This window comes from Rhineura floridana, chromosome 6, assembly GCF_030035675.1.
Source record: "Rhineura floridana isolate rRhiFlo1 chromosome 6, rRhiFlo1.hap2, whole genome shotgun sequence".
NCBI classification, from domain to species: Eukaryota; Metazoa; Chordata; class Lepidosauria; order Squamata; family Rhineuridae; genus Rhineura; species Rhineura floridana.
Genome location: NC_084485.1, coordinates 109596649 through 109621559, shown reverse-complemented (window position 1 = coordinate 109621559; position 24911 = coordinate 109596649). Strand labels below are relative to the sequence as shown.

General features: G+C 43.8%; 1 protein-coding gene across 1 annotated transcript in view; it reads right to left on the bottom strand.

Annotated features, from left to right (window-relative positions):
• Positions 1 to 24605, bottom strand: part of LOC133387829 (interferon-induced protein 44-like) — a 45776-nt gene extending 21171 nt beyond the window's left edge. The window contains exons 1-5 of the mRNA XM_061633460.1: positions 24281 to 24605; positions 20824 to 21072; positions 12225 to 12724; positions 12091 to 12142; positions 10022 to 10217 (exon numbers count right to left, since the gene is read on the bottom strand). Coding sequence (XP_061489444.1) covers positions 10022 to 10217; positions 12091 to 12142; positions 12225 to 12724; positions 20824 to 20885 — 810 coding nt within the window. The 5' untranslated portion in view covers positions 20886 to 21072; positions 24281 to 24605. The remainder of the gene's footprint in view (positions 1 to 10021; positions 10218 to 12090; positions 12143 to 12224; positions 12725 to 20823; positions 21073 to 24280) is intronic.
• Positions 24606 to 24911: the final 306 nt, after the last annotated feature.

Genomic DNA, 24911 nt, shown 5'->3' with positions numbered 1-24911 from the left:
TGCCTAGCTCCAGCTTCCTTGACAGGGCTCTCTCACATTTTTGAGGCAATCCTAACTTCACTTACCTGGGAGTAAGCTCCACTTAACTCAGTGGAGCTCCCTTCTGAGAAGACATTTTTTTAGAAAAACAATGTGAGAAAAAACCCCTCCCACTGTTGGCCTTCTGGCTTCAGGCTGCTTCTCCACTCTTTCTTGCCACTGACTCCTGTTCTTCCTCATTAGCTCCAGCTTCAGTATTCTAGCCTTATTCATTTCTCTGAGCTCTGCTCTACTTTGCCACTCTGGCAATTGACACTCCAACTAGAGCTCACTTCCGGTTGGCATCTTCTACCACTGCTGCTGCTAGAACAAAGAGTAAGGGGCTGGTTCACATATGAGCCAAGATCCACACTAAAAATGCTGCTTTTCCATCGCGATTGATTTTGACAGTTCACATACTTCTGCCCTCGCTACAAATAAATTGGCTGTTTTTCCTTTTAGCATTCACACGGGTGTGCGTTTATTGCTATCAGCATTTCCTCGTTGCCGCGCCCACACATTAGAATGTTAACTGCGGAGGTGGTGAAAGGGCAGTGTTTCCCTAAATGAAGGGAGGATTAGCCCCCCTTCCCTACGGTGCAGGCTTTCTCCCATCCCCCCTGCTCCCACCCTTGGCTGCTGGCTGTCCCTGCGCGAGATTGGTGTGCCTTCGGCACCCCGGGACAAACCTCAACATGCATTCTGGGAAACATAAAAAAACCCAAACAATTATCTTTAGAGAGACATTAAAAGCAGCTACTCTCCGTGAGTGGCATGAGTGGAGCAGATGCTGGGATGCGATGCCAAGGGAGCTCCCCTTTCCCCTGTGCTTTTGGGCGCTTTTAAATTACCCCAGCGGCGCCTTCACCAGCCTCCTCTCGCCATGGCTGCGTGCACTTCATGCCTGGGTGTAACTCCAGCAAGCAGCGCATAGCGGCTTGCGGACCCCCCCCACAGCTCAAGCGAGATAGTCACCCAAGGCTGAAGGGGAGTCTCCCTCTCTGGCAGCGGAGCAAGCAAGATTTCCCCAGAAAGGAATATCCTGAGCTCCAGCTCTTCCCTGCTACCCTCAGGGAGTTGGTGTCGCTGCAGAAGAAAGAGAATGAAGGGGTGGGAAAAAAACCCTCTCACATCACACGCAGAAAGCTTTCACAGAATTAGATATTCTAGCGTGAATAATTTGGATGAATGTGATTTTGTTTAAAGGAGCAGGGAAGGAAATGTATTGGGGAGGAAGCAGGAGAAAGAGAGGCAAGAGCAACCAGAAGTTGCTTCGTCAATGGCAGGAAACAAAATTATGCCCAGAGATAGTTAAAGGGGCGGAGAAAAGGGAGGATCGAATGGCGAAGAAACTGCTCAGCCAAAAAAAGGCGCTTAAAAGGTAATACATGGTAGAAGCGCACCAAGGCAGGTGCAGATTTTAAAAGCAATTTCAGGTTTTTGTCGCATCAATTTAATCCGGAGTTAAAGGCAAAAGCAGCTGAATGTAATCGTGTTGACAAAAATGTCATGCAAATAGTCCAAATTAAAAGGATCTACAAAAAGCATCAGATCCAGATTACACCGGCATCTGATCAGGCCCTCAGGCTGTCCCTGGAGAGAAAAACTGCTCAAGGCTGCCACATAGAGAGTATACAGGGAGAGTCAAAAAGTGAGCAAAAAAGCTCTTTCTTCAGGCAACAGCTACACATGGGTGTGTATGTGTGTGTTTTAAAAAAACCTCTTTCTCAGGAGCAGCTGAACCCAGGCACAGACAACTTGTAGACAGGTACAAGACAACATGACACACAGCTCTATTTCTCCTTTTCATCTTCTTCAGGGGAGGCTGTCAATGGGCTAAACCAGTGCCTGGCTGCAACAATGGACTGGATGAGGGCTAACAAACTGAGGCTCAATCCAGACAAGACTGAGATGCTGCTAGTGGGTGAATCTTCTGACCAGATGGTGATGTCCAACCTGTCCTGGATGGGGTTGCACTCCCCCTGAAGGAGCAGGTTTGTAGCTTGGGGGTTCTCCTAGAACCATCTCTGTCACTTGAGGCTCAGGTAGCCTCGGTGGCACGGAGTGCCTTCTACCAACTTCAGTTGGTGGCCCAACTACGTCCCTATCTAGACAGGGATAACCTGGCTTCAGTTGTCCATGCTCTAGTAACCTCCAAATTAGATTACTGCAATGCACTCTATGTGGGGCTGCCTTTGAAGACGGTTTGGAAACTGCAGGCCAGATTGGTAACAGGGACCAGATGGTCCAAACATAAAACATTCTGGTCCACTTGCATTGGCTGCCTGTATGTTTCTGAGCTCAATTCAAGGTCCTGGTTTTAACCTATAAAGCCTTACATGGCTTGGAACCACAATACCTGATGGAACGCCTCTCCCGATACAAACCCACCCGTACACTACGTTCAAGATCAAAGGCCCTACTCCGGGTGCCTACTCCAAGGGAAGCTCGGAGGGTGGCAACAAGGGAGAGGGCCTTCTCAGTGGTGGCCCCCAAATTATGGAATGATCTGTTATCTTTTCGGCGCTAGGTCAAGACTTTCCTCTTCTCCCAGACATTTTAGCATGTGTTTCAAATTGTTTTTATATTGTTTTAAATTTTAAAATTGTGTTTTAAATTGTTTTTAAAATATGTGTTTTAAATTGTATATTTGTTTTAATGTTTTTGATTGCTGTAAACCGCCCAGAGAGCTTCGGCTATGGGGCGGTATACAAGTGCAATAAATAAATAAAATAAACATGTGACTATCCCTATAGAGATTATTCTTACTAGGAATGTAGTACACAGGGAGAGGAGGTTTATCTCCCCAATCACAACTAATACTCGTGTGTGTGTGAGTGATATATATGTGTGTGTGAGAGAGAGAGAGTGTGTGTGTGTGAGTGATATATCTATCTATATCTATATCTATCTATCTATCTATCTATATATATATATCACTCACACACACACGAATGTAACAGGGGTGGGGACCCTCTGGCTTCCAGGCCAATCATGTCCCCTAAGGGGTCCAATTCTGCCCATGATGCCATTTTCCTCAGAGCATGCTTACCTGCCCACCGGCTGAAGTCGCTAGTGGGAGGACAAGGTTTAATCCTGCATTGGCTGTGCAATCCTGTTCCCAGTAGGGAACAAGACTGCATAGCCAAAGCAACAGGATTTAATCCCTGCTCATCAACTGAGTGGGTATTGAAACCCAAGAGCGCCCTTTGAAGCAGCACACATACACATCCAACAACAAAGAGCCATTTGCAAAGATAGCTCCTATGCTCCCATTTGCTCAAACAGGAGCACAAGGGCTGTCTTAAAGTCTTTTCCAAGTCTCCCCCCTTCCCCCATTTAGTTCCCAACACTGGGGACAAAAGGGGAGGGGGGAGACTTAGAAAAGTCTTTGCAAGTCTCTTCTCCTTCTTCACATCCCCGATACTGAGAACTTAGAGTGGGAAGAGGGGAAGACTCGCAAAGACTTTCCTTCTCCCCCTTTGGGCAGAAAAATCCGATGCTTCTCACAACAGCAGCTTTGTACTTTCCCTTCCAGATGGAGTCGAATAGGTCATAGACTTATTCGTGGGGTTATTCACGGGGAGGGGCGCCTGTGGCTCCTGTATCGAATCGATGGTAATCACCTCCATGGGGAATCCATCAGTTTTCGAGCCGGGAGAGCAATTATAGCCCGCGTCAAATAGTTCCTCCGCCAGGCTTTTGGCACCTAAAGCATCTCTGAGTGGTTTATTTGACAAATGATAGTCTAGTGACCAGTTGTAGGAGCTTCCCGGTAGGGGGCTAGCCTTCTGTGCGTTCAGCTGGACAGATGAGATAGATGAGTTTTCTGACTTAAAGGGGAAGTACTGTGTAATCTTCGCTTGCTGATTAGCTGGCAAAGACTCCTCCATCCAAGGAGATATGCCGAGCTCCTGGCATTTCTTCCTTGTATAAACCATTTTGCACCAGCTCAGGAAAGAACTTTGAGGTTGAAGTTTAAGACGGACCCCAGAGATAATAAGTTCCCTTTTAGGATTCCTTTCTTACATAGTTTTACTTTCACTCTGCCGCCCTTGGCCTTTCCGAACTGAAGGGCTCTTCACTAAATAATACAACTCCTTAATATCAAGGTCAGGGTTGGAGACTTAAAATTATTAAACCTAATACAATCTCAAAAAGCTGCGCCTTCCAGTGTAAAAAAAAAAACAGAGAAGACGCCCACTCTGAAACAGAGAGCCAGCTTCTTATCTCGAGAGAGCTGCTAAAGCAGGAATGGAATGTAATGGAATAGTAGTTTCGGAATGCAACTGCTCTTGGCTCCCACAGCCATAGAGATAAAATTTCCAGGGCTCGTTATAAACAGAATTACAGGGTGTTTAAAATTCAATCAAGGGGAGAAAGCCGGAGGGCGTCTTACCGGAGGATCTAAAACTCTCTCCTTTGGGTGGGGCGCGCTAGTGATGGAAGAACTGGAGTTAGTCAAAGCGTATATTGCTGAAACAAATAGCTTGCTAACCACACTGGTTCAGGCTATAGGACCAATTCTCTGTGAGAAATCCAAAGACCCTGGCCCACCTACTGGTTCTCTAACTAGCATTGATCTGTTCAACCAGGCACCTAGGAGGAAAGGCAAGGTTGCCGCGACGTACCAGTCTGCTAGAAAATCCAAAAAATCAAAGAACGTTAAAAATCCTAAATCTGGTCTGGCAAGGAAAATGCATTTTAAACCATTATTTAAACTGCTGGACTCTCCTATCTGCCAGCCAGCAACAGCCCAGCATAACCCTACTAATGAACGAAAAAAAGCCGCTCCAAAAAAGGGCCTACCCCAGAAGGAGGGAAACAACTTCTCCACAAGGTCAAGGTAGAGTAGCCCCAATGGGAAGTCTCCCGCTCTTACCGGCTGAGCAGCGGCCAATCCCTCTTACATCTCTAAATAGTGCAGGCCCCCAAAGATCAACTTCTTGGAAATTAAAATTGTTCCGAGAAAAGCTTGCGGTTACGTGCCTTCCGTGGGCACCTGGTTCTTGGCCTCTAACCCCGAGCATACCGCACTTGGACACTTGCCTTAGGCCATTTTTGCCTGCTTCTCATCGCATGAATTACATCAAGCATATGATCAACTTGTCTTCCAATGTGAATTGCTGGTGACTCATTATTACATTTCAAACTCCCTTTATTGCTAATCAGATTTTCAACGTCAGGGAGAAGCTAAGGAAGCGAGGCATTGTGGTACAACGCTACTTTATGAACATGGCCCCCCCTAAACTGCTACTCAATCGCCCTGACAAACGGCTCAGTGTCGGTGGCGTTATCTCAGAGGCACCTTCTAACAGCTTATTAAATCACGAGTGTCCTTTTGTTTGCGACCCAAAGTCTACCAGCAACACTCGGCCTCTAGGCCTGTCCTAGAGACAACATCCTTGCTACAGGAGGGGTTTGAGCCAGAAGAATTGCACCTTATGGAAACTTACAGTCGATTGCCTAAATCTGAACGAGTGGCAATCATAAATAGACTAACTCAGCTTATAGAGTGCCTAACTAGTGTACCGCCAGAAGTATGCTCAACTGACTCTTTACAGTGTCCAGCCACTGACCCGGGTGACCCAAGCAATTCTCCAGCCATGGACCCAGTTGAACAATATAGTCAGCAGCCTCGATCTCCGTGCAACATCAGCAAGTCTCTTGCAACCGGCGGAGCTAGGCTGACAAGTAGTGTTATCCGTTGTAAAGCTGTTCTACCTCCCACGAAGGCCAACAGAGACCCCACCTGGCTAGAGATACGCTATCTACAAACTGAGGAGCTAGGCTCGCCCAACAAGATGTATAAGGCCAAGCCACACTCCCCAGGACTGACGCTACAAACTCCGCGGATTATTTCAAATGTGAGCACCCTAACTCCTGAAATAAACATCATTACCCCGTGGCCATGACAGCAATCTCGTTTTACTCGAAGGACAAAATGTCCGCTTACCATGCCTGGCCAGGTGCCCAATACAGGCACTGGCTCTCCTCGCCCCACCATCTCTGGGACCCACCTGAGACTACTCTCCTGGAACATCGCTGGTTGGAAGAGCAAAACACTAGACTTGGAGCTATGTCAAGTACTACAATCATACGACATCATCCTCTTGCAGGAAACGTGGCTTACCTTGGGTGAGACACTTCTGCTTCAAGGTTCTAAAACTTGGTCTAAACCGGCCAGGAAATATGGTAGTAAAGGTCGTGGGCGAGGCGGCCTGGCAATATTGTTGGCCACTAACCTTGACTGTCATGTTGTCTTACCCAATATGGATGCCCCAGATACATGCCTGGCATTAGGTATTACTGTCGCAGGCTTCCCTCCTTTTATTTGTTTAAATATATATGCTCCACCGGCTAATTCCGCAATAGAGGGATCCCCCTGGCCCCCCGTGGAGAATTTCCTTGATGCACTCCTGGCTAATTACCCTACATATGAGCTTCTCTTAGGCTGCGATTTTAACACCAGGATGGGCCACAGTTATCCCAACATTAATGGTAACCCCTGGGAACCGCCTGAGGGCTTTCCTCTCCTAATTAGATCTGCAAGAGATAAGGTTGTTAGTAAGTACAGTATAGCCCTTTTCCATCTGATTCTAAAATTTGATCTTATTTGTATAAATGGCTCTCCCCTAGATTCCTCTAAAGGGTTTTTCACCTACATAGCACGGGCTGGTGCTAGTGTAGTTGATTACTTTCTAGGTACACCCTTATTGATAAAATGGGTTAAAGAATTTACTGTTATCTCGAGACCAGAAAGTGATAATTTACCTTTAAAGTTAGTTCTTCTGGCTCCCTCTAAACATCAAGCTGCTCCCTGCTTGACTCCTCATTTAGACCAGCTTTATGGTTTAAAACGCCTCGGATGGTCCCCAGACATAGGCCTAGACGCTCATCGCCTTTTGGTATCGGACTTATTAGCCGATCTACGACACACAGCCATAACTGTCCCTGAGGAGAGCCTACGGGCTTATGAGGCCATAGTAGCCAAGCTTAGTCCCCAGACTGCATCACTAACTACTGCCTCAGTTCCCTTAAAGCCAAAAACTTGGTTTGATAAAGAGTGCAGAAGCACAAAAAAGCAACTTATTAAACAAATTAGACTAGTTAGGGTTACTAAACGCCCAGACACTTTCTATACATTACTATCTCTCAAAAGAGCTTATAAAAAACTTTTAAAAGGCAAGAAGCTAACCTTTTATGAAGCAAATTGGGTGGCATTGGACATGGCCGTGAGCTCAGGCAATGAGGCTGAATTCTGGAAGCTTTTACAAGGTAGCCTCAGGTCAGATAATTACACTCCCATTCTACCATATTACAGGAGGAGTGGATAGCGCATTTTCACTCTATTTCTGGGAATTCATATACTCTTCCACCGGTGGCCATAGCTGACGCCCTGGCTGGCCTCCCTGCCTGGCCTTCGGTAACAACTGCAGAAGTTAGGGAGTTAGCCATGTCTCTTCGAGCGGGAAAAGCCCCTGGGAAGATATGCTTCCACCAGACTTCCTGATGCAGGATTTATTCTGGTGGGCTCCGCTCTTGGCCTCCCTTTTTACATATATTAATAACACTGGCGCTATTCCGTTAAGCTGGCTGACCAGTATTGTGGTTCCAATTTTCAAAAAAGGCAACCCGGCGATCCCTTCAAATTACCACTCCATCAGCCTATTGAATGTGCCTATGAAGTTGTATTGCTGACTATTACTAAGTAAGTCGAGGGACTGGGATCTTACCAGCTCAATTATATGCGAAGAACAAGCCGGCTTTCAATCCAATAAAAGCACAATTGATCAGGCATTCATATTGCACCATCTAATTAAGAAAACAAGAACTAAATCCTTTAAGTCGTTATATATTGCCTTTGTAGATTTCTCCGCAGCCTTTGACTCTGTAGACAGAGAGCTACTGCGGCAAAAATTGGTCCAGACTAACATTGATAAAAGGCTCTATTGGCTTATTAGGGCCCTTCACCAGTCCAATATAATCTAGGTACGATTAGGGAAAAATGGCATCCTCTCGCCAAAAATCCCGGTGTACAGAGGAGTAAAGCAAGGGTGCCTTTTGGCCCCCTTCTTATTTAATTTCTTCATTAATGATATTGTGGAGGTGCTTTCTTCGCCTGCCTTTTTCCCGCCTTCAATCGGCCTGAGGAAGATTCCTGCCCTACTATATGCTGACGATCTGGCCTTATGTTCTTTAACCAAAGTCGGTCTCAAACGCATGATCTTGAAACTGGAGGAGTACTGTCAAATACAGAAACTTACTGTCAACCAGTCTAAAACTAAAATAATGGTTTGTGGTAAATCTATGAGGACCCAAACTTCTTTGTCACTAAATGGTGCCCCAATTGAACAGGTTCAAACCTTTAAATATTTAGGTATTCATCTTTCCAACATTCTGTCTTGGACCCCTCAGATAAAAGCCACGTCCCTTGTGGGTTCTTGCGCTATGGGCCAAGCAAAAAGATTATTCTACACTCGTGGCGGTCAGCTGGTTGTCCCCATGGTTAAAATTCTAAAAGCTAAAATTCTCCCAAAAATTCTTTATGGCTCTGAACTGCGGGGAGTCCTCGCCAAGTCCAAATTAGAGTCCATCCAAAATACATTTATGAGACAAACCCTTGGCCTCCCACCGGGGACCCCTGCCGCCCACTTAAGAGCTGAGCTTGGTCTTCCTTCACTTTCTGCGCGTATTGATCTGGCTTACCTGCGCTACTGGCTTCATGTTGCCAGCCTGGACGATTCTTCCTTAGTTAAACAGTCCTGGTTGGAGCAACTATGATCTGGTGGGTGGGCTCAAGAATGCCAGGAGATTCTCGATAAATATAATCTTCCCCATAGTAAATTCCTTGAATTAAGTAAGGTTGCACTACGAAATTGGATCTTCGACCAAGATGCCAATCAAGACCGCGCTACTATAGCAATGGCCCCATTTTCAATCTGGTTTCCAAGTATAAAACCTAACCACTCTCTCTCGGATTATCTGGGTGTTCTATCAAACGCTCCCATTAGGAGACCGTATACCGCCCTCAGATTTCAAACAATGCCCTCGGCCTACCTTGAAGACCGATATTGCAGCATTCCAACTTCTCAACGTCTTTGCATCTATGGCTGTAAGGTTATTGAGGAGATTTTACACTACCTTCTCCACTGTCCATTATATGAAGACCCCAGGCGTAAATTTCTAGTCCCTGTTCTAGTCCCCTTTGCATCTCATCCAACAGATGAACTGGTGCTTGAGCTTATGGCTGATAATTCCAAAGCAGTAACTCTAGTGGTTGCTAACTTTGCTCTAGCGGCACAAAAATTGAGAGTGAAATTTACCAATGAAATACCCCAGTAGGGTTGTTCCCTCTAGTCTCCTCTACATCCTCAGATTTTAATGAATTTTTAATGGTATATGTTTGCTTTTGTTTGCTGTATTTATTTTGTTTGCACATGGCCTATGGCTAAGATTGCAATAAATTTTACTTACTTACTACTTTCCCTTCCGGCAGTAGCGATGGCAGGGGATGGGGAGGCAATCCCCCCCCAACTGCTGTTGATGACAACGTAAGGGAGAGTAGGAAGCTAGCAGGATCCTCAAGCACCTGCTATTGCTGTGTGAAGCACCAGAAGAGCTTCTTTCTCACATAGGGGCAGCAGGTGCTTGGGAAACAACCCCCCAAGGATTTTGACAGGTGTCTGTCAATCACATAATATCACAATGACATGTGACTGACAGGCAGGCGGCCACACCCACCTGTCATATCTGGCCCATGAGGCTGATCCTAATCTGGGTGCTGGAGCCAAAAAGGTTCCCCGTCCCTGATGTAGAGAGATAAAAAACTTCCCATTCCCAACTTTTTTCTAAAGCTTCTAGCCATCTGGGTGGGTGATTTTGGCACCATTGTTGTAGCTACAAGAACCACATTTTGACTGAGAAATACATTTGAAACAATAATCAGAAATATGAAGTGACTGGAAACATTTCAACTTTAAATATAGCTGTGCAAAGGTACCTGCTTTGTCAGACTTGTGGAATCTGATCCTGATGCAGCTTGACTTGACACATAGCCCCGAAAAGTCGAATTCACAGAGTTGAAAAAGCTGGACTTGCCTGCTCCAACTGGCCCAAGGAACAGAACCCGAATCTGTGGCACAGTATCCAATAAAGGCTTGTAAGCTCTTATTTGTTTCATAATTTCTTCTCTGTCCCTGTCAAGGTAGCAAATATATCCATGTCTATTAATTGTGTTAGCTAAATCATCTCTACAAATAACCTAAATTATGTATTGTTAACATGGATAAGCGAGGCAATACTCTATTGTGTTAAAGCCTGAATGTTTTGTTAATAGAATGAAGATCTTTTATACAAACATACTGAAATTTAGAGTACCTACACATTTAGTGACATAAACTGGCTGGGTTTCAGCCATAACCACTGAGAAATAGTGTAGATACTACGGCAAAATAATTTCTATTTGGAGACTAATTTCTGCCGTTTACAACCATTTTTAGTCCACCATCTCATACAGTACTGTTCTCCACCCACTTTCCACTGAAATGTATCCAAAAAACAGAGGAAGTTGCAGATGTCTTTCTGCATACCTTCAAGATTTGATTAGTTTTTATACTCTACTTTTTCTAAAATAGGAAGGTCTGTGTGCATGGGGGGGGAGAATCCTTTATACCCGCAGTGATGCGGAAACTGTGGCCTGTGGGCCTAATTAGGCCTGCCAGGCCTCCCCATTTGACCCTCCAGGCTGTTTGGGCCAACCCACACCCATCTGGCCATCATCAGAGGTCAAGGTCAAAAGAGGTAAAGTCATAGCTTCAAATACAGAGGAACTCTCAGTGCTTCCTGTAGGTTTTGTAGACTGGGAAGCTTTATCTGAGAGAGAGTTTTGAGGCAGAATCTCAGAAACAAAGGATCACATACAAAGCAAACTGACATTTGAAGAACTGCCAGTATTGTAAATTGGTAAGGACTTTTAAGTTTGAGGAAAACTGGATCTGCAGTTAAGCCTTCATTTATTTGTTCTTTTTGCTCCACTGGTGGAATTTGCTGGATTTTGGAATTTTTCCTTTGCAAAAACTTTTGTCTAAGAACAACCTTTTCGAAACTTTTTAATCAAAGTTTAATATTGTTTCAATAAAACCTTGTGGTCTCCATTATACATTAGCCATGTCTACAAGCCAAGTCACATGCTGCTTTGAGTTGTTCTTGGGGAGACAAGAGGGACATTTTTAGGCTATGTGCTGAAAGACAGCTGGGGTAAAATAACTTTCACCTGGGATAGAGATTGAAAGGAAAAAGCAAGCAAGCATAAGAGCACACTTCCCTCTTCCCTCACCTGACGCAGGACCCAGGGAAGCTGGGGTGCCATCACAGACTCAGATTGATACTGTCAAAAATGGTATGCAAAAATTGAGGCTGCAATCCTATACCCACACTGAATGCAATGGGATCTATTTCTGATTAGGCGTGCATAGGACAGCACTGTAACTCTTCTTTTAAACTTGTGTGTGTTCCAAAAACACAACTAGGGTAAACCTGAGATGACTCACCAGAAGGAGAAATGCACATAAAAAGAAATCTATTAGAAGCAGGGTGGGGAACCCCAGGCCTGGAGGCCAAATGCAGCCCTCCAGATGTCTCTGTTTAGCCCTCAGGACTCTCCACGTGCTCAATGCTCAGATCACACCTTCCACTGACCCTGCTCCACATGCTCTTCAAGTGCTTTTGCCTGGCTGGAACTGTGCCCTTCAACTGTGAAAATGCCTCTTGCTTGCCTGGATGGAGGGTGGAAATGGGATGGGATGGGGGTGTAGTAATCCCTGACTTTTGTGTAGCTGGAATGTAGCCTACTGTACAAAAGCAGAAGCTACATCCATTGCCCCACCCACTTTTGCCTCTGGCCCCACCCACCCTCCAAACCCTGGACAGCTACCATGAGGGACTGTAACTCTCAGGCTGAAAGAGTTTCCTCTCTACTGTTCTGCAGATGCGAGATTATCTATGAGGTATGTTCTATTAGTATATACCGTCACAAATTATGACAAAGTTCTACTCAAGTCAATAATTTACGCAGCTGCCCACTTCGTCTCCCTCCATGGAACTGCCAAAATCCTACCAACATCTAAGGGAAAAAATAAGATACTTGTAAGCAGGCCACTCAACTGGTTTCAACAAGAAAATGTTTCCTTTTTATTTCAGCTCACCTTCAACTCGATACACTTCACACTCCAAAAGCGCTTTATCATTTCCATGTAATTCTTTTCCATGGAACGTGTAAGTGGCAGTGTTAACATTTGTGGCAACCTGAGCTATGTTTTGCGCCAGGAATACAAGTACTGCATTTCCAAACGTAGGACCATATTCGCTGCTGTCAAATACAGCCTCATTGGCTACCTTGACTGGGATTTTTAGTGGGCTGAGCTCCTTTTCTTTCCCTTTCAATCTGAAGAGGAAAGCTTTCTCATCATATAGAAGCGTTTCAGACGAACGGTAACTCTGACTAGTAAAGCCTCCAAAGATATAGCCACTTGCATTGTATCCCACAACTACAGTTGGCCCCTGATTGTTGCATATGTTATGAAATGTGAGAGGATTATAGTCATGGATACTTCCCTTATAGAGAAGGCTTAGATATTTGCATCCCAAAACATCCAGCAACACCTTCTTCTCCTCTTTGGTCAAACGGGATTGCGCCATCTTTAATCTAAATAAGAACAACAATGAAGGAGAGATTTTAGAAAAATAATCTTTCTGGATTGATGCATTCAGCATCAGCTAGAAGATGTGCAGACCAATCCTATAGAAGCTTACTCAGGAGCAAAGATGGACAGTTTCTGAACATTTTGAAGGCATGGGGGGTACTGATTATTGGAGGGAATGAAGATTTTGAGGGAAATTGAAATGCATACATTACTTACTTTCTTATCAAACTAAACTTATTTTTCTGTTTTAACAACATTAAATGTATCATTTCTAACAATATATACAATTTTACTGGAATATTTATGAAATGTACAGGGAACGTCTGTAAAACCTAATCCCATTTCCATTTCTAGTCTACTGTCATATGCAGTAGAATTTTCTTCCTGTTTAAATGCATATAGATTTATGGCATCAACATTATAAATGCCTTAGTTTAGTAGAAGCTTTTTTGTGCAACCGTTATTTGATGAGAGAAGTGTGAAGGTCACCCCCAAGGTCAGGATACTTGCTTCTAGTAACTCCAAGCTAGATCAAATGTCCCCAGAATAATGAAAACAGCTGTTCACAAAACAACCCCCCCACACACAAAGGCTCTGTATGTTCCTTGTATGAAGATGTCAGCAATCCTCTGGGTTAAGCATGGGGAACTCGTTGCCCCCCAGATGTTGTTGGACTTCCATCATTCAGTTGGGAATCCAATAATATCTGGGGAGTCTCTCTTAAGCTCTTTTGTGTGATTTATTTTCATTCTTATAATGGCAATGCAAGATCAAACATGAAGCCCATTCCTATGCATGTTTACTCTGAAGTACATTCCTGTGTGTTCAATGGAGCTTATTACTGAATTACATGTGAAAAGTGGAACCTAAATTCAATTAGAATGGTGTCTTACATAAATATTTATTGAAACATATATAGGCAAGTCTTACAGCACCTTAAAGTATAACAAATTCATTATGGCATATGCGTTCGTGGAACAGAGTCCATTCCATCAGATACATGAAGTGTGATCCTCAGTTTACACAGGGGAGAATATATAGGAAAATGTAAGCAATGAGATCATAGGGAAATAACAGGGGTATTCAGACGTTACTCTGTACCTGGGTACAAGCCCCCTGTACCTGGATTCAGCTGCTCTTGAGAAAGAGTCTACATGTGGTGATTTGAGAAATCACCACATGTACCAGTACCCAGAAAAAAGACGTCTTTTGTTCACGTGTTGACACTCTTCCTGCATGCTGTCCATGTGGAGCTGATCATGATCAATTAGCTTTCCTCTAGGGCAGTGTTTCTCAACCAGTGTGCCTCCAGATGTTGTTGGACCACAACTCCCATCAGCCTCAGCCAGCATTGCCAATGGTCAGGAAAGATGGGAACTGTGGTCCAACAACATCTGGAGGTACACCAGTTGAGAAACATTGCTCTAGGAGGAGAGCCTAAGGTTTTGTTCTCTAGCAGCAGGGGCTGCTGACAATCAGAAATGAGGTCAAGGAAATGTCAATTGCTGGAGCCATGGAGTGGGAAAGAGGAATATGGCCAAAACAGAGGCAAGGGCAAGAAAGAGGGAAAGGAGACCAGCCTGAAGCAGAGTTTCTGTGTGCTGGCAATGAATGAGCTTGAAGGAAGGAAGGAGACAAAAAATGGTGATGGTGGGGAGTATTCTGAGGCCGTGGTTCTGAAACCCGCTTTGCCAGACAGTCAACTCAATATCTCTCTTTTAATCAGAACTACTTTATCGAACCAGAAAATACAAAGGTATACAGAAACTTCAAAGAAAACGTACAGTCTCTGAGGATGGTGATAATGACGAAGGTTGATGGCAGATAATTATATTGTAGAATTGTTGAAGAGGTAGATTCAACAGAGGAGAGGTAACTTCTGAGAGAGAGACAGCTTCTGGAAGAGGCAATTCTGGCAGAGGAATAACTTCCAAGAGAGAGAGATAGGTAAAAAAGGAGTGTTGTCTTCTGGGGCTACTAGGCCTGCTGCTAGCTTCACTGATGACTGAAACAAACTGAGGCAGGTTTGGGAGGGAAAAACTAACTAACCAATTAAAGAAAGGGGTGATGTCACCTGACAGGAAGTCACTGTAAAGCTAAGGGTGCACAGAGACAGACCTCTAGGGTTCCATAACTCTAACCTAATAAATACCTTCTTTAGCACAACGGAAGGAGTCTGACTGCAGAGGCAGCACACTCCCTGTCTTGAATTCTATGGATTCCATCGCCTATATACTATGATATATACTGTGATCAGAATCAACATTACTAACAAACATATTATACCGATTCAATACTGACTAAAGGACATGTACACTAGGTCTGAGCTTCTTCCTTTCTTCCTTTCTTTCTTTCTTACAAGGAGTACTACTTCACTGATTGGTTTGGTGAAGGTCTTTTGGGTACCTTGCTTGACAATCCTGGTCTGGACCTTGCGGACCTTTCCATCTGAGCTAGGGATGACTCTTTCGATGACTCCTACAGGCCACTCATTGCGTGGCATTTCCTTGTCTTTCAATAGAACAACATTGCCTGCTTTCAAGTTGGGTTCAGGATTCTGTCATTTATGACGGGTTTGCAATGTTGCCAGGTATTCTTGCTTCCATCGCTTCCATAAGGTGTTGGCAAGAATCTGTACATGTCTCCATTATCTTCTGTATAAATCTTTCGTTATCAACTCTCCTTGTGGTGCTGGCCAATTGCCTGTTTTTTGGGTCAGTAAAGTGGCAGGTGTCAGTATAGGTGGGTTCTCTGGATCAGATGAAACAGAAACCAGTGGTCTGGCATTGATGATGGCTGATACCTCTGCTAGGAGAGTGCTTAAAGTTCCATGAGTGAGGAAATGAGTTCCTACTAACATGGAATCCAATATTCTACGTGCAAGTCCAATCATTCTTTCCCACGCTCCACCCATATGAGAGGCATGAGGAGAGTTGAACAACCAAATACAACCCTGAGGGGTCAGGTAATGAATGAGAGCTGGATCAAGCTCATTATTGTCTTTGATCTCTAGTTCTTGACAGGTTCCTATGAAATTGGTCCTACAGTCAGACCTCAACTGCTTGGCAGGCCTCATATGGAAAGGAACCTATGGAGAGCGTTTATGAAACTCGAACTGTCCATGGACACGATAACTTCTATGTGAATGGCACAGATGCTCAAGCAGGTAAAGAGCATAGCCCATCTCTTGCTGTTGTCTGCCCTCCTCTGGTCCTGCACGCTGTTACTTCCCAAGGTCCAAAAACATTGAGACCTACAAAGGGAAGCTCAGTGCTGAGTCTGTCTGGTGGCAGGTCTGCCATCTTTTGTTGTTGAAGTCTACCTCTCAACTTGTGGCACTTTACACAAGAGTGAATCACAGAGGCAATACATCTCTTGGCTCCCACGATCCACAGCCCTGCAGCCCTGATGGCACCTTGGTGCTGAACACATTCATGGAAGTAACGCACCAACAAGGTGGTGATATGATGACACGCTGGAAGGATGATTGGGTTACTCACTGCTAGATCCATTTTGGCTTGATTCAGATGGCCTCCTACCCTGAGCAGTCCATCTTTGCTAATGTGAGGGTTTAGTTTTATTAGAGTGCTGCTCTTGGGAATGTTCTTTCCTTCCCTAGCACACTGAATTTCCACTGAGTACTTCTCTTGCTGGACACTACACAGACTACCTTCTCTGCTTGGAGCAACTCTTTCTAGAGTTCTCAGCTTGCAGCACCAGTGCCAATGCCAGCAGCTGATGGGTGAGTTCTCACGGGATTGGTGGAAGGAACGTGTGTAGTGAATAAGGCATGCTACTCCTCCGGAAAGCGCTGTCCATTTAGAATAGCATTCAAAGTGCTGTGTTCCCAGAGGATTCTCTGGTATGACTTCTGTCTTCATCCTGGTAACTTCTGGATGGATTTCTACATTCTGGTCTGGACCGAAGAGCTTAGAGCACTCCCTGGAATGTAGCTTCCGAGTTTAAGAGGAACTCTGGGCCTTTTAGCCATGTTGACACTGGGAGCTGTGCTGCTGGTATTGAGCGTGTGGTGTGATCTGCTGGATTCTGGTCAGTGGAAACATAGTGCCACTGTTCAGGTTGCATGGATTTTCTTATGTATGCTACCCCATTGCTTACGTACATATAGAACCTTCTGCTCTCATACATGTAGCCCAGAACTACCTTGCTGTCTGTGTAGAAATGTACAGCATCAAGTTCAAGGTCCAACTCTCTGCTAATCCTGCAACCTCTACAGCCAACACTGCTCTGCACAGCTTGAGTCTTGGAATGGTGAGTTCTGGCCGTGGTGCTAGTTTGGCCTTGCCAAGGATGAACCCTATGTGGGGTACTTCTCCCCATCAGTGACTTTCAAATATGCCACAGCTGCTATCGCCTTCGTGGATGCATCAGAGAAGACATGGATCTCTCTTCACATAGCAGTGGAGGGTGAGGCTGGAACGTAGGGGTGAGGTATCTTAACTGTTTGCAGAGTACTGAGGGAGTTACTCCATGACTCCCACTCATGCCTTCAGCTAGGAGGAAGTGGATCATCCCAGTCTTCCCAGTTTCCATGGTCAGAGTTCTCAAAAGATGTTTTCCCTAGATAGTCACAGGAGCTGCAAACCCCAGGGAGTCAAACAGGCTGTTCACTGTTGATAGGACATCATGCCTGGTAAACTGCTTCTCTTGAGATGACACCTGAAATGTAAAGGTGTCACCTTTGAGGTTCCAACTCAGCCCAAGGCTGTGTTGTATTGGCGGGGTGTCACAACTCAAATCTAAATCTCTTAGGGCTTTAGTATGATCTTCAGGAACAAATGCTTCCATCACCTGAGGGCTGTTAGAGGCTATTTTGTGGAGCTTTAAATTGGCAGCATCTAACATCTGCTGTGTTCTCCTCATCATGTCAATAGCCTCTTCTGGGGTAGGTAAGGACTTCAGGCCATCGTCCACATAAAAGTCTTTCTCTCTGAACTGCCTGGCATCACGGCCACACTTTTCTTCACCTAGTAGCGCAGTATGGTGCAGTCCATAGTTGGCTATTGCAGGAGATGGTCCATGTCCGAAGACATGGACTCTCATGCTGTACTCAGTCACTTCTTTATTGTGATGTTCATCACTGTACCACAGGAACCGCAAATAGTTGCAGTGATATTCTCTGACAATGAATGCATAGAACATCTGTTGGATATCTACAGTGATTGCAATGGCTTCTTTTCTGAAGCAGAGAATAACACCAAGCAAGTTGTTGGTCAGGTCTGGTCCAGTGAGGAGGGACTTGTTCAGGGAGAATCATCAGAACTGTGCGCTGGAGTCAAATATCACTCAAATCTGGCCTGTCTTCTGTCGGTGGTACACGCAAAAGGACGGAAGCTACCAGGACTCTTCACCTTCTCTCAGCAGTGGTGCAATGTTCTTCAACATGTTGTCCATGAAATCCACAAAGTGGGCTTTCATTTCAGGTTCTCTCTCCAGGGTACGGCGCAAGGTGATGAGCCGTGACAGGGCCTGCTCGCAATTGTTGGGCAGGCTGTGTCTAGGTGTGTGGAATGGAAGCAGTGCCACCCAGTTATTGAACTCATTCTGAAAGAATTCATTGTTCATTATTTTCAGGAACTGCTTGTCTTCTGTAGACAGAGCAGGCTTGTTGTCCTCCTTGGTTGTCTGGAACACTGTGGCTCCTAAAGCTATGTCTCCCTTTCTTGGAGGCTGGAGAGGCCCTCTAAGGGAGAAGTCTTCACAGTAAAGTGTTCTGAGCATGGCTCTGAGATGAAGGATGTCCGTTCTCCAGAACACTTGTAGCGAAGACACTCATGTGGCCTTGCCTGCAAATACAGGCCATACAGATGTTGCCCACAATAACCCACCCAAGGTCCAGTCTTTGGGCATAGGGAGTACCATAAGCTCCAGTAAGTTGTTGATGGGTCACATGGACCTCTGAGATGTCTGTCCCCAGTACGAGCAGAATCTGGGCATCTAGATCTAGAGGCGGAATGTGGTTGGCGACTGGCTTAAGATGTGGCTGGCTGAAGGCAATGTCTGGGGTGGGGATTTGGTCAAGCCTATTCGGTAGGGCATCACATTCTAGCAGTGGAGGTAAGGGGTGCTGCACCTCACCCTGGATGGGTTCAAACAGGAAGCTGGTGGCCCTTCTCCCTGCCATCTGAAATTCTTCCAAGCTACTCAGCAAGTGGATTAGACTGTGAAAGACCAACCCAAATTGTGTTTGCATTTTGACAAATTTGTAGGGCAGTACAATATCTCAGAGAGGAGGTCAAGTCTCCTGTTCCCCTGCTGCATTCACTATAGCTGCCCTATTTCCCTGCTTTTTAAAGTTTGATAGAAATATCTGTGGGCTATAGGTACATTCTTAAACCGCAAGGTTTTTTGCCTATTAGTGAATACCTTCTTCAGCACAATGGAAGGAGTCTTCCTGCGGAGGCAGCACAGGGAGCTTTGGATGACTCACACAATTTTTTAAAAAGTCTACTCAAAAGTAAGTCCCACTGAGTCCAGTGGAGCTTACTCCCAGGTAAGTGAAGTTAGAAGTGCCTAAAAACATAAGAGACTCTGTCAGGAAAGCTAGAGCTAGAAATGGACTGTCCAAATTTTTAATTCTAAAAAACTAAGTTTATTTTACAAACTTGAATGGAGTTCAAGCCTCTTGTGGTCTCAGAGAAGGGAAAAGTGCTGTCCTGAGAAAAGGCAAAAGGAGGCAGGGAAGCAGAAACCTAGTGAGGGGGAATGAAGGAGGGGGGAACAGTTTCTGAGGGTTCATACTGTAATTCTAAAAATGTCTACTCAGAAGTAAGTCCTGCTTCCTTCAATGGGGCTTACTCCCAGGTAAGTGGCGTAAAGATTGCCTAAAAAAACAGCTGTCCCTGTCAGGGAAGCTAGAGTTAGGCATAGTCTGTCTAAATTGTTAGTGTTTTTTTTTTAAGTTTGGTTTGCAGTCCTAACCATGCCACCTCTAAAGTAAATCCCATTCAGTTCAATGGGACTTACTCCCACATAAGAAGAGTTAGGAATCCAGCCCCATAGAAGAAACAGTTTGGGGGGAATCAGAGAAAAGGAGGGGAAAGAGTTTTTCTGTGTGTCTGCTCACAGTACAGTCCTAGCCATGTTTACTCAGAAGTAAGTCCCATTGAGCTCAATGGGACTTACTCCCAGGTAAGTGGTGTTGGGATAGGATAGCAGCATCACTTTGAGGGGAATGTAGGAAGAGGTGAAAGGACAGCAGAGAGATAATTAAGAGAGAAAAACTGGGGGGGGGCTAAGACTCTGAAGCAGAACTTGTGTGGCTCAGACAAGTGAAAATTACTATCTTGAGAGAAGGTGGAATGATGTAAAGGGGATGGGGAGAAAAACTAGGAATCTGAAGTCACAGTGCAATCCTAACCATGTCTACTCAGAAGTAGGTTCCATTGAGTTTAACGGATATTACTCCCGAAGTGAATTTAATTATTTCCTTTAAATACTAGGTGATTTATCAATAAACATAGGATATCTATAAGTCTGTTAAACGTCTCATCACGCGACTCTTCTTGTTGCTACTCTTCAGGATTGTGCCACAAACAGATTCCGGAAAGTCTGCTTTAAACTAGCTACAGTCACAACTGCAATAATAACATAGCTTAATGGCTAGGCAACACATTGCTCAGAAATGATAGTTATCAATAAATAAGAGAAACTTTGGGTAATAGTTATCCCTTGTGTCTTAACAAAATCCCAAGCAGGTTTACTCAAAAGTAACTTTCACTGTTCAGTGGTGCATAATCTCAAGTAAATGTACATAGGATTGCAGCTTTAATTTTATTTAATGTCTTGTTTCCTTTATATTCCAACTTTCCTGCTAACAGCTCAGTGTGACATACATGGTCCTGCACCTCCCTAATACATTCTCAGAATAACCCTATCAGGTAGCTTAGGCTGAGAAGGTGACTAGCCCAAAAGACACCCAGTGAGTTTCATGGCTGAATGAGGATTTGAACCCAAGTCTCCCAGGCCCTAGCCCAACAGTCTTATCACTGCACTGCACTGGCTTTTGCAGAACCTGCACACTACAGTACCTCCATAAATCACAATATAAATTATCCCACTACAGTAGGGCCCCGCTTACCGGCGTTCCGTTTTGTGGCGTTCCACTGATGCGGCGGCTTTCAATTCGGGGAAATTCCCCATTTTAATGCCAATTTTGCGATTTTATGGCATTTTGCGACATTTTCGCATCACTTTTGCGCGACGTGGCCCATTATAGTCAACGGGTTCTGCTTTATGGCGATTTCCACTTTATGGCGAGGGCCTGGTCCCTAACCCGCCGTATAAGTGGGGCCCTACTGTATATTTTTCTTCTTTGGTCTTTTAAAACCTATTGAAATCAATAGTAATGTAAATTCTGTTTTGTGCTTTACATTTCCTCCTAAAGGTCAAAAGAGAGAAATATAGCCTGAACTCTTCCAATAATTTGATGGCATAGGTCGGCAGTGACACATGGGGGGAGCAGAATGGCAGCGGAACTGACATGGCAAGGTTGGGGGTATTTTGGTGGATGTCAGCAGCAGCCTGCAGGTATGTGCCCACCTGCTGCAGGATGGCAGTGCCACCAGCCCTGAGCTTGCAGGCACCTTGCCCCATCCCCATTGAGTGAGTGGCAATGCTGCCATCACCAGGAGAGCACTGCTCTTGTAGAGTCTGGAATCTACCTTGTGTTTTACTAGAACCCCAAGAGCCACCAACTACAGCCAGCTGCAAAAGACATATGTCTAGTATGAAAGAACATAGTGTCTCTGAAAAGTTGCTGAGCACAGGGTTATGAGCTCACAGTCTTTCTACACATAGATCATTCCTAGTTTCCACAAGCACTCTTAATTTTGGTTATCAAGTTTCCAGACAGGTGTGTGTCCTTTTGGTGCTGTTGTTAAACAACTGGAATCCAGACACTCTTGCCAATTTACTACAAATCTCCCAGGGATCTACCAACAGATTACAATCTACCTTCTAGCAACCCCTGCACTACATCATTTGTATGGACACAGGTCTACCTTACAGGGCTGTTGTAGCATGGTTCAAAGGAGTGCTTGCAAGAATGACACTACAATGGCAGAGGTAAGACTCTTCCAAACGTTGCCAAAGAAGGCATTCTCAAAAAAGCAGTGCCACCTTTCTACTGTGTACCCAGAAACGTAGAAGAAGACCATTGTGGATTTGCTCATCTCTGCAGCTCTCACCTTCTGCATCAAATATGATGCATCAAAATTAGACACACCTGATGGTCAAAACACATGATAATAGCTGCCTCCATTAGAAAATGGAACTAGAAACAGCTGCATCACATGGTTTTATGGTAACACAAACCTGCCTTGTAGGATTGTAATTCTCTAGATCAGGATGGTTAGACTTCAGGTTTTTGGTATTTTTTTATTATTACTACCACTAGAACCCCTGGTCCTTGTGTAACACTACTACTACTACTACTATTATTATTATTATTAATTATAAAAACCCAAGATCCACCAACCAGAACAAGCCACAAAATATATACAATTAGAATAAATAATTCTTAGCCCAGAGATTTGTTCTGAGTTCCAGAATTGAACTGAGTTCACATTATTTCCACACAAAAATCCACTCCTGATCACCAACCCCCAACTTTCTTCTTTTCAGCAGTATAAGGGGGGGGGTCATTTTCTTGCTTTCATTGTGAAAGAGGAGTCTGAACCCCACACTGATTTTCTGGCAAGTCATCCTGAAATATGCCAATACAATTTGATCTACTTTCTGCCCACCCTGCATTTAAAGTGCTATTCAAAAACTAAACATTATGATATAAGATAAATAATAATAAATAAAAAATAAATAAAAAATAAAAAGAGATACTGATGATCACTTTCTGATACTGAGCTGCAAACATTTCCACTGAAAAACAATAAAACCACACCCCAGAGCTTTCCTGTTTCACAAATACCAGGAAAGGCTTTCCCTGGTATGTTACAGTGGGAGCAGCAGGCTGGAAAGCCCAATTAATGATAATCTTCCCCACATTTACATTTTCAGTGAAGTTCTCTGTATTAAAACACATGATATCATCAAGAGAGAATCAGATGTACCATGCTGGAAGAATCATTTCAGTTCAAGCCAAGTTAAGACATTTATGCTATGGCAATCAGATTAAGTCTCTATTGCTGTTATTATAGTATATATTAAAGTAATGCATTACAAATGTTACAAAATAAAATAAATCAAAATGCAAAACCAAAACACATACAAAAAAAATCATAAACTACTCTAATGCCAGTTCAGTCAGAGGTCAACAACAAAGCACCATGAGTACAACCTTGTCTTAAAATTATTTCACTCATTTCAAAAGGGGAAAAAGTCTGCAAGGAAATATGGAAGACTGCTTTTTTTCTGAATATTTCCACTTCTTCTCTAGCCTTCACTTAAGCCCTACTGAGTTCCCTGGGATTTTTCCCAAGAAAATGTTTATAGGAGACTTTACTTAATATCATATTTCCATAATATCACACTATGACCCTTGAAATGTCCATCATTCGAAGATGGACATTTTCTCACCTGCTGTGCTTCTGAAGAACATTCTTTTCTGAAAGTACTGTTTTGCATTAAAGAGAAGTCTCCCACTGGTGCCAGGTGAAAATTTCCTCCTCCCAACAGCCAAAATAGCTTTAGAATATTAAAGATTATATATATATATTGGATTATTTAGACCTTTTTTATCACATCCTGCATCCAAAGATCTCAGGGCATGTAAGAGCACAATTCAATAAAATAACACAATCACATATAAGAGCATAAAAACAAAATAAAAGCAAAACATTCCACAGAATTACAGCAGAGGGGGAGGAGGGAAACAAAGAGGAATTTAACGCCATGTATACTTTGATCTCCAACTTCAATGGGATTTACTTCAAAATAAATATAAAAAGGATCGCAGTCCTACAGCATCTAAAGAGCTAGACAATCAGAGTTTGATGGAGCTTTGTCCTAGTTGTCTTTATAAAAGACAACGTGCTTTGAGAATAATCCCCAGTTATCTCACACATTAGGACTTGCATCTAAGCAAACATGCATAGACTTGCTCTATATCTGAGACTTTATTTTGCTCTTTTAAAGAAGCAACAGAAAATTATGGTTATCATCAGCAAAGATAAAGCACCTTTTCCCCATCAAACAGTTGAAAAACAAAGAAAGCTGTTGATAGAAAACACACTAAAAGGGTGAAGAATAACATTTTCCTTCCACATCACCATGGCTTTCTGACTCCACCCAAGAGATTAAAATACCAATTGTAGATAAAGTTATCTAGTTTTAGTGACCTCTCTGAAAATGCATGTGCACAGCTTAGAGATTTTAAACCACGTAAAGCCAGCAATTCAGTCCTAAACTTTCCTTTCACTGAGCTGAAGTATAGGATTCAGAAAAACATGCACACCAAAGCAGTTGTTTAGTTGAACAGCTGAATCACCAAAGGAAGAGATGTGCTCTTAGGAGGCAACCAAGCAACCATTAACAAGCTCCCGTTCAATTTTAAGGGCAATATAATGACTACATGCTCTTACCAGATTTGGGTTATCTTTCCCTGCTTGGTGCTGTGCTTTGCTGCCAGTTGCAAGCCCTAGCACATCCGTAAAAAAGCCCGCTCTTCTCAGCAAAGAAAAAACGAAAGTGAAAATACAAAGATATACAGGAAACAGCAACTTCGTTCTCAGATTTCAGTTTCCTTCCATGCAACCTTCTTGCAAAGGTCCTCCTTCTTGTAGACATTCTCTCGTTACTGCCTTTTTGTGCAACATGCCATTTCATCATCATATCCCATCACCAGAGGTTAGAATGGGGTGTAAATATAAACCCAAACCGAACCACAGCATATCAGAAGCAGTTTATAAACTGCACACAGGCACAACACAAGTCAGATGATATGGCACGTGCCTAAGGGATGTGGGAGGAATTTGACTGAGTTCACAATGAAAGGCAAATCAATCGAATTCACATTTTCTGAAACATTACGAGAAGCAAATCACAGCCATCCTTAGAAATTCACACTTACCTGAATTTCGCTTTGCAGTTTTCAGACCAATGTTTACACATATTTCATATATGTTGCACATATTAGATAAAAGGGTGCACAAAAAATGAACATATCAGTGAAAATAATGTTATGAGCATGGGGGGGCTGGAATGGATGATTTC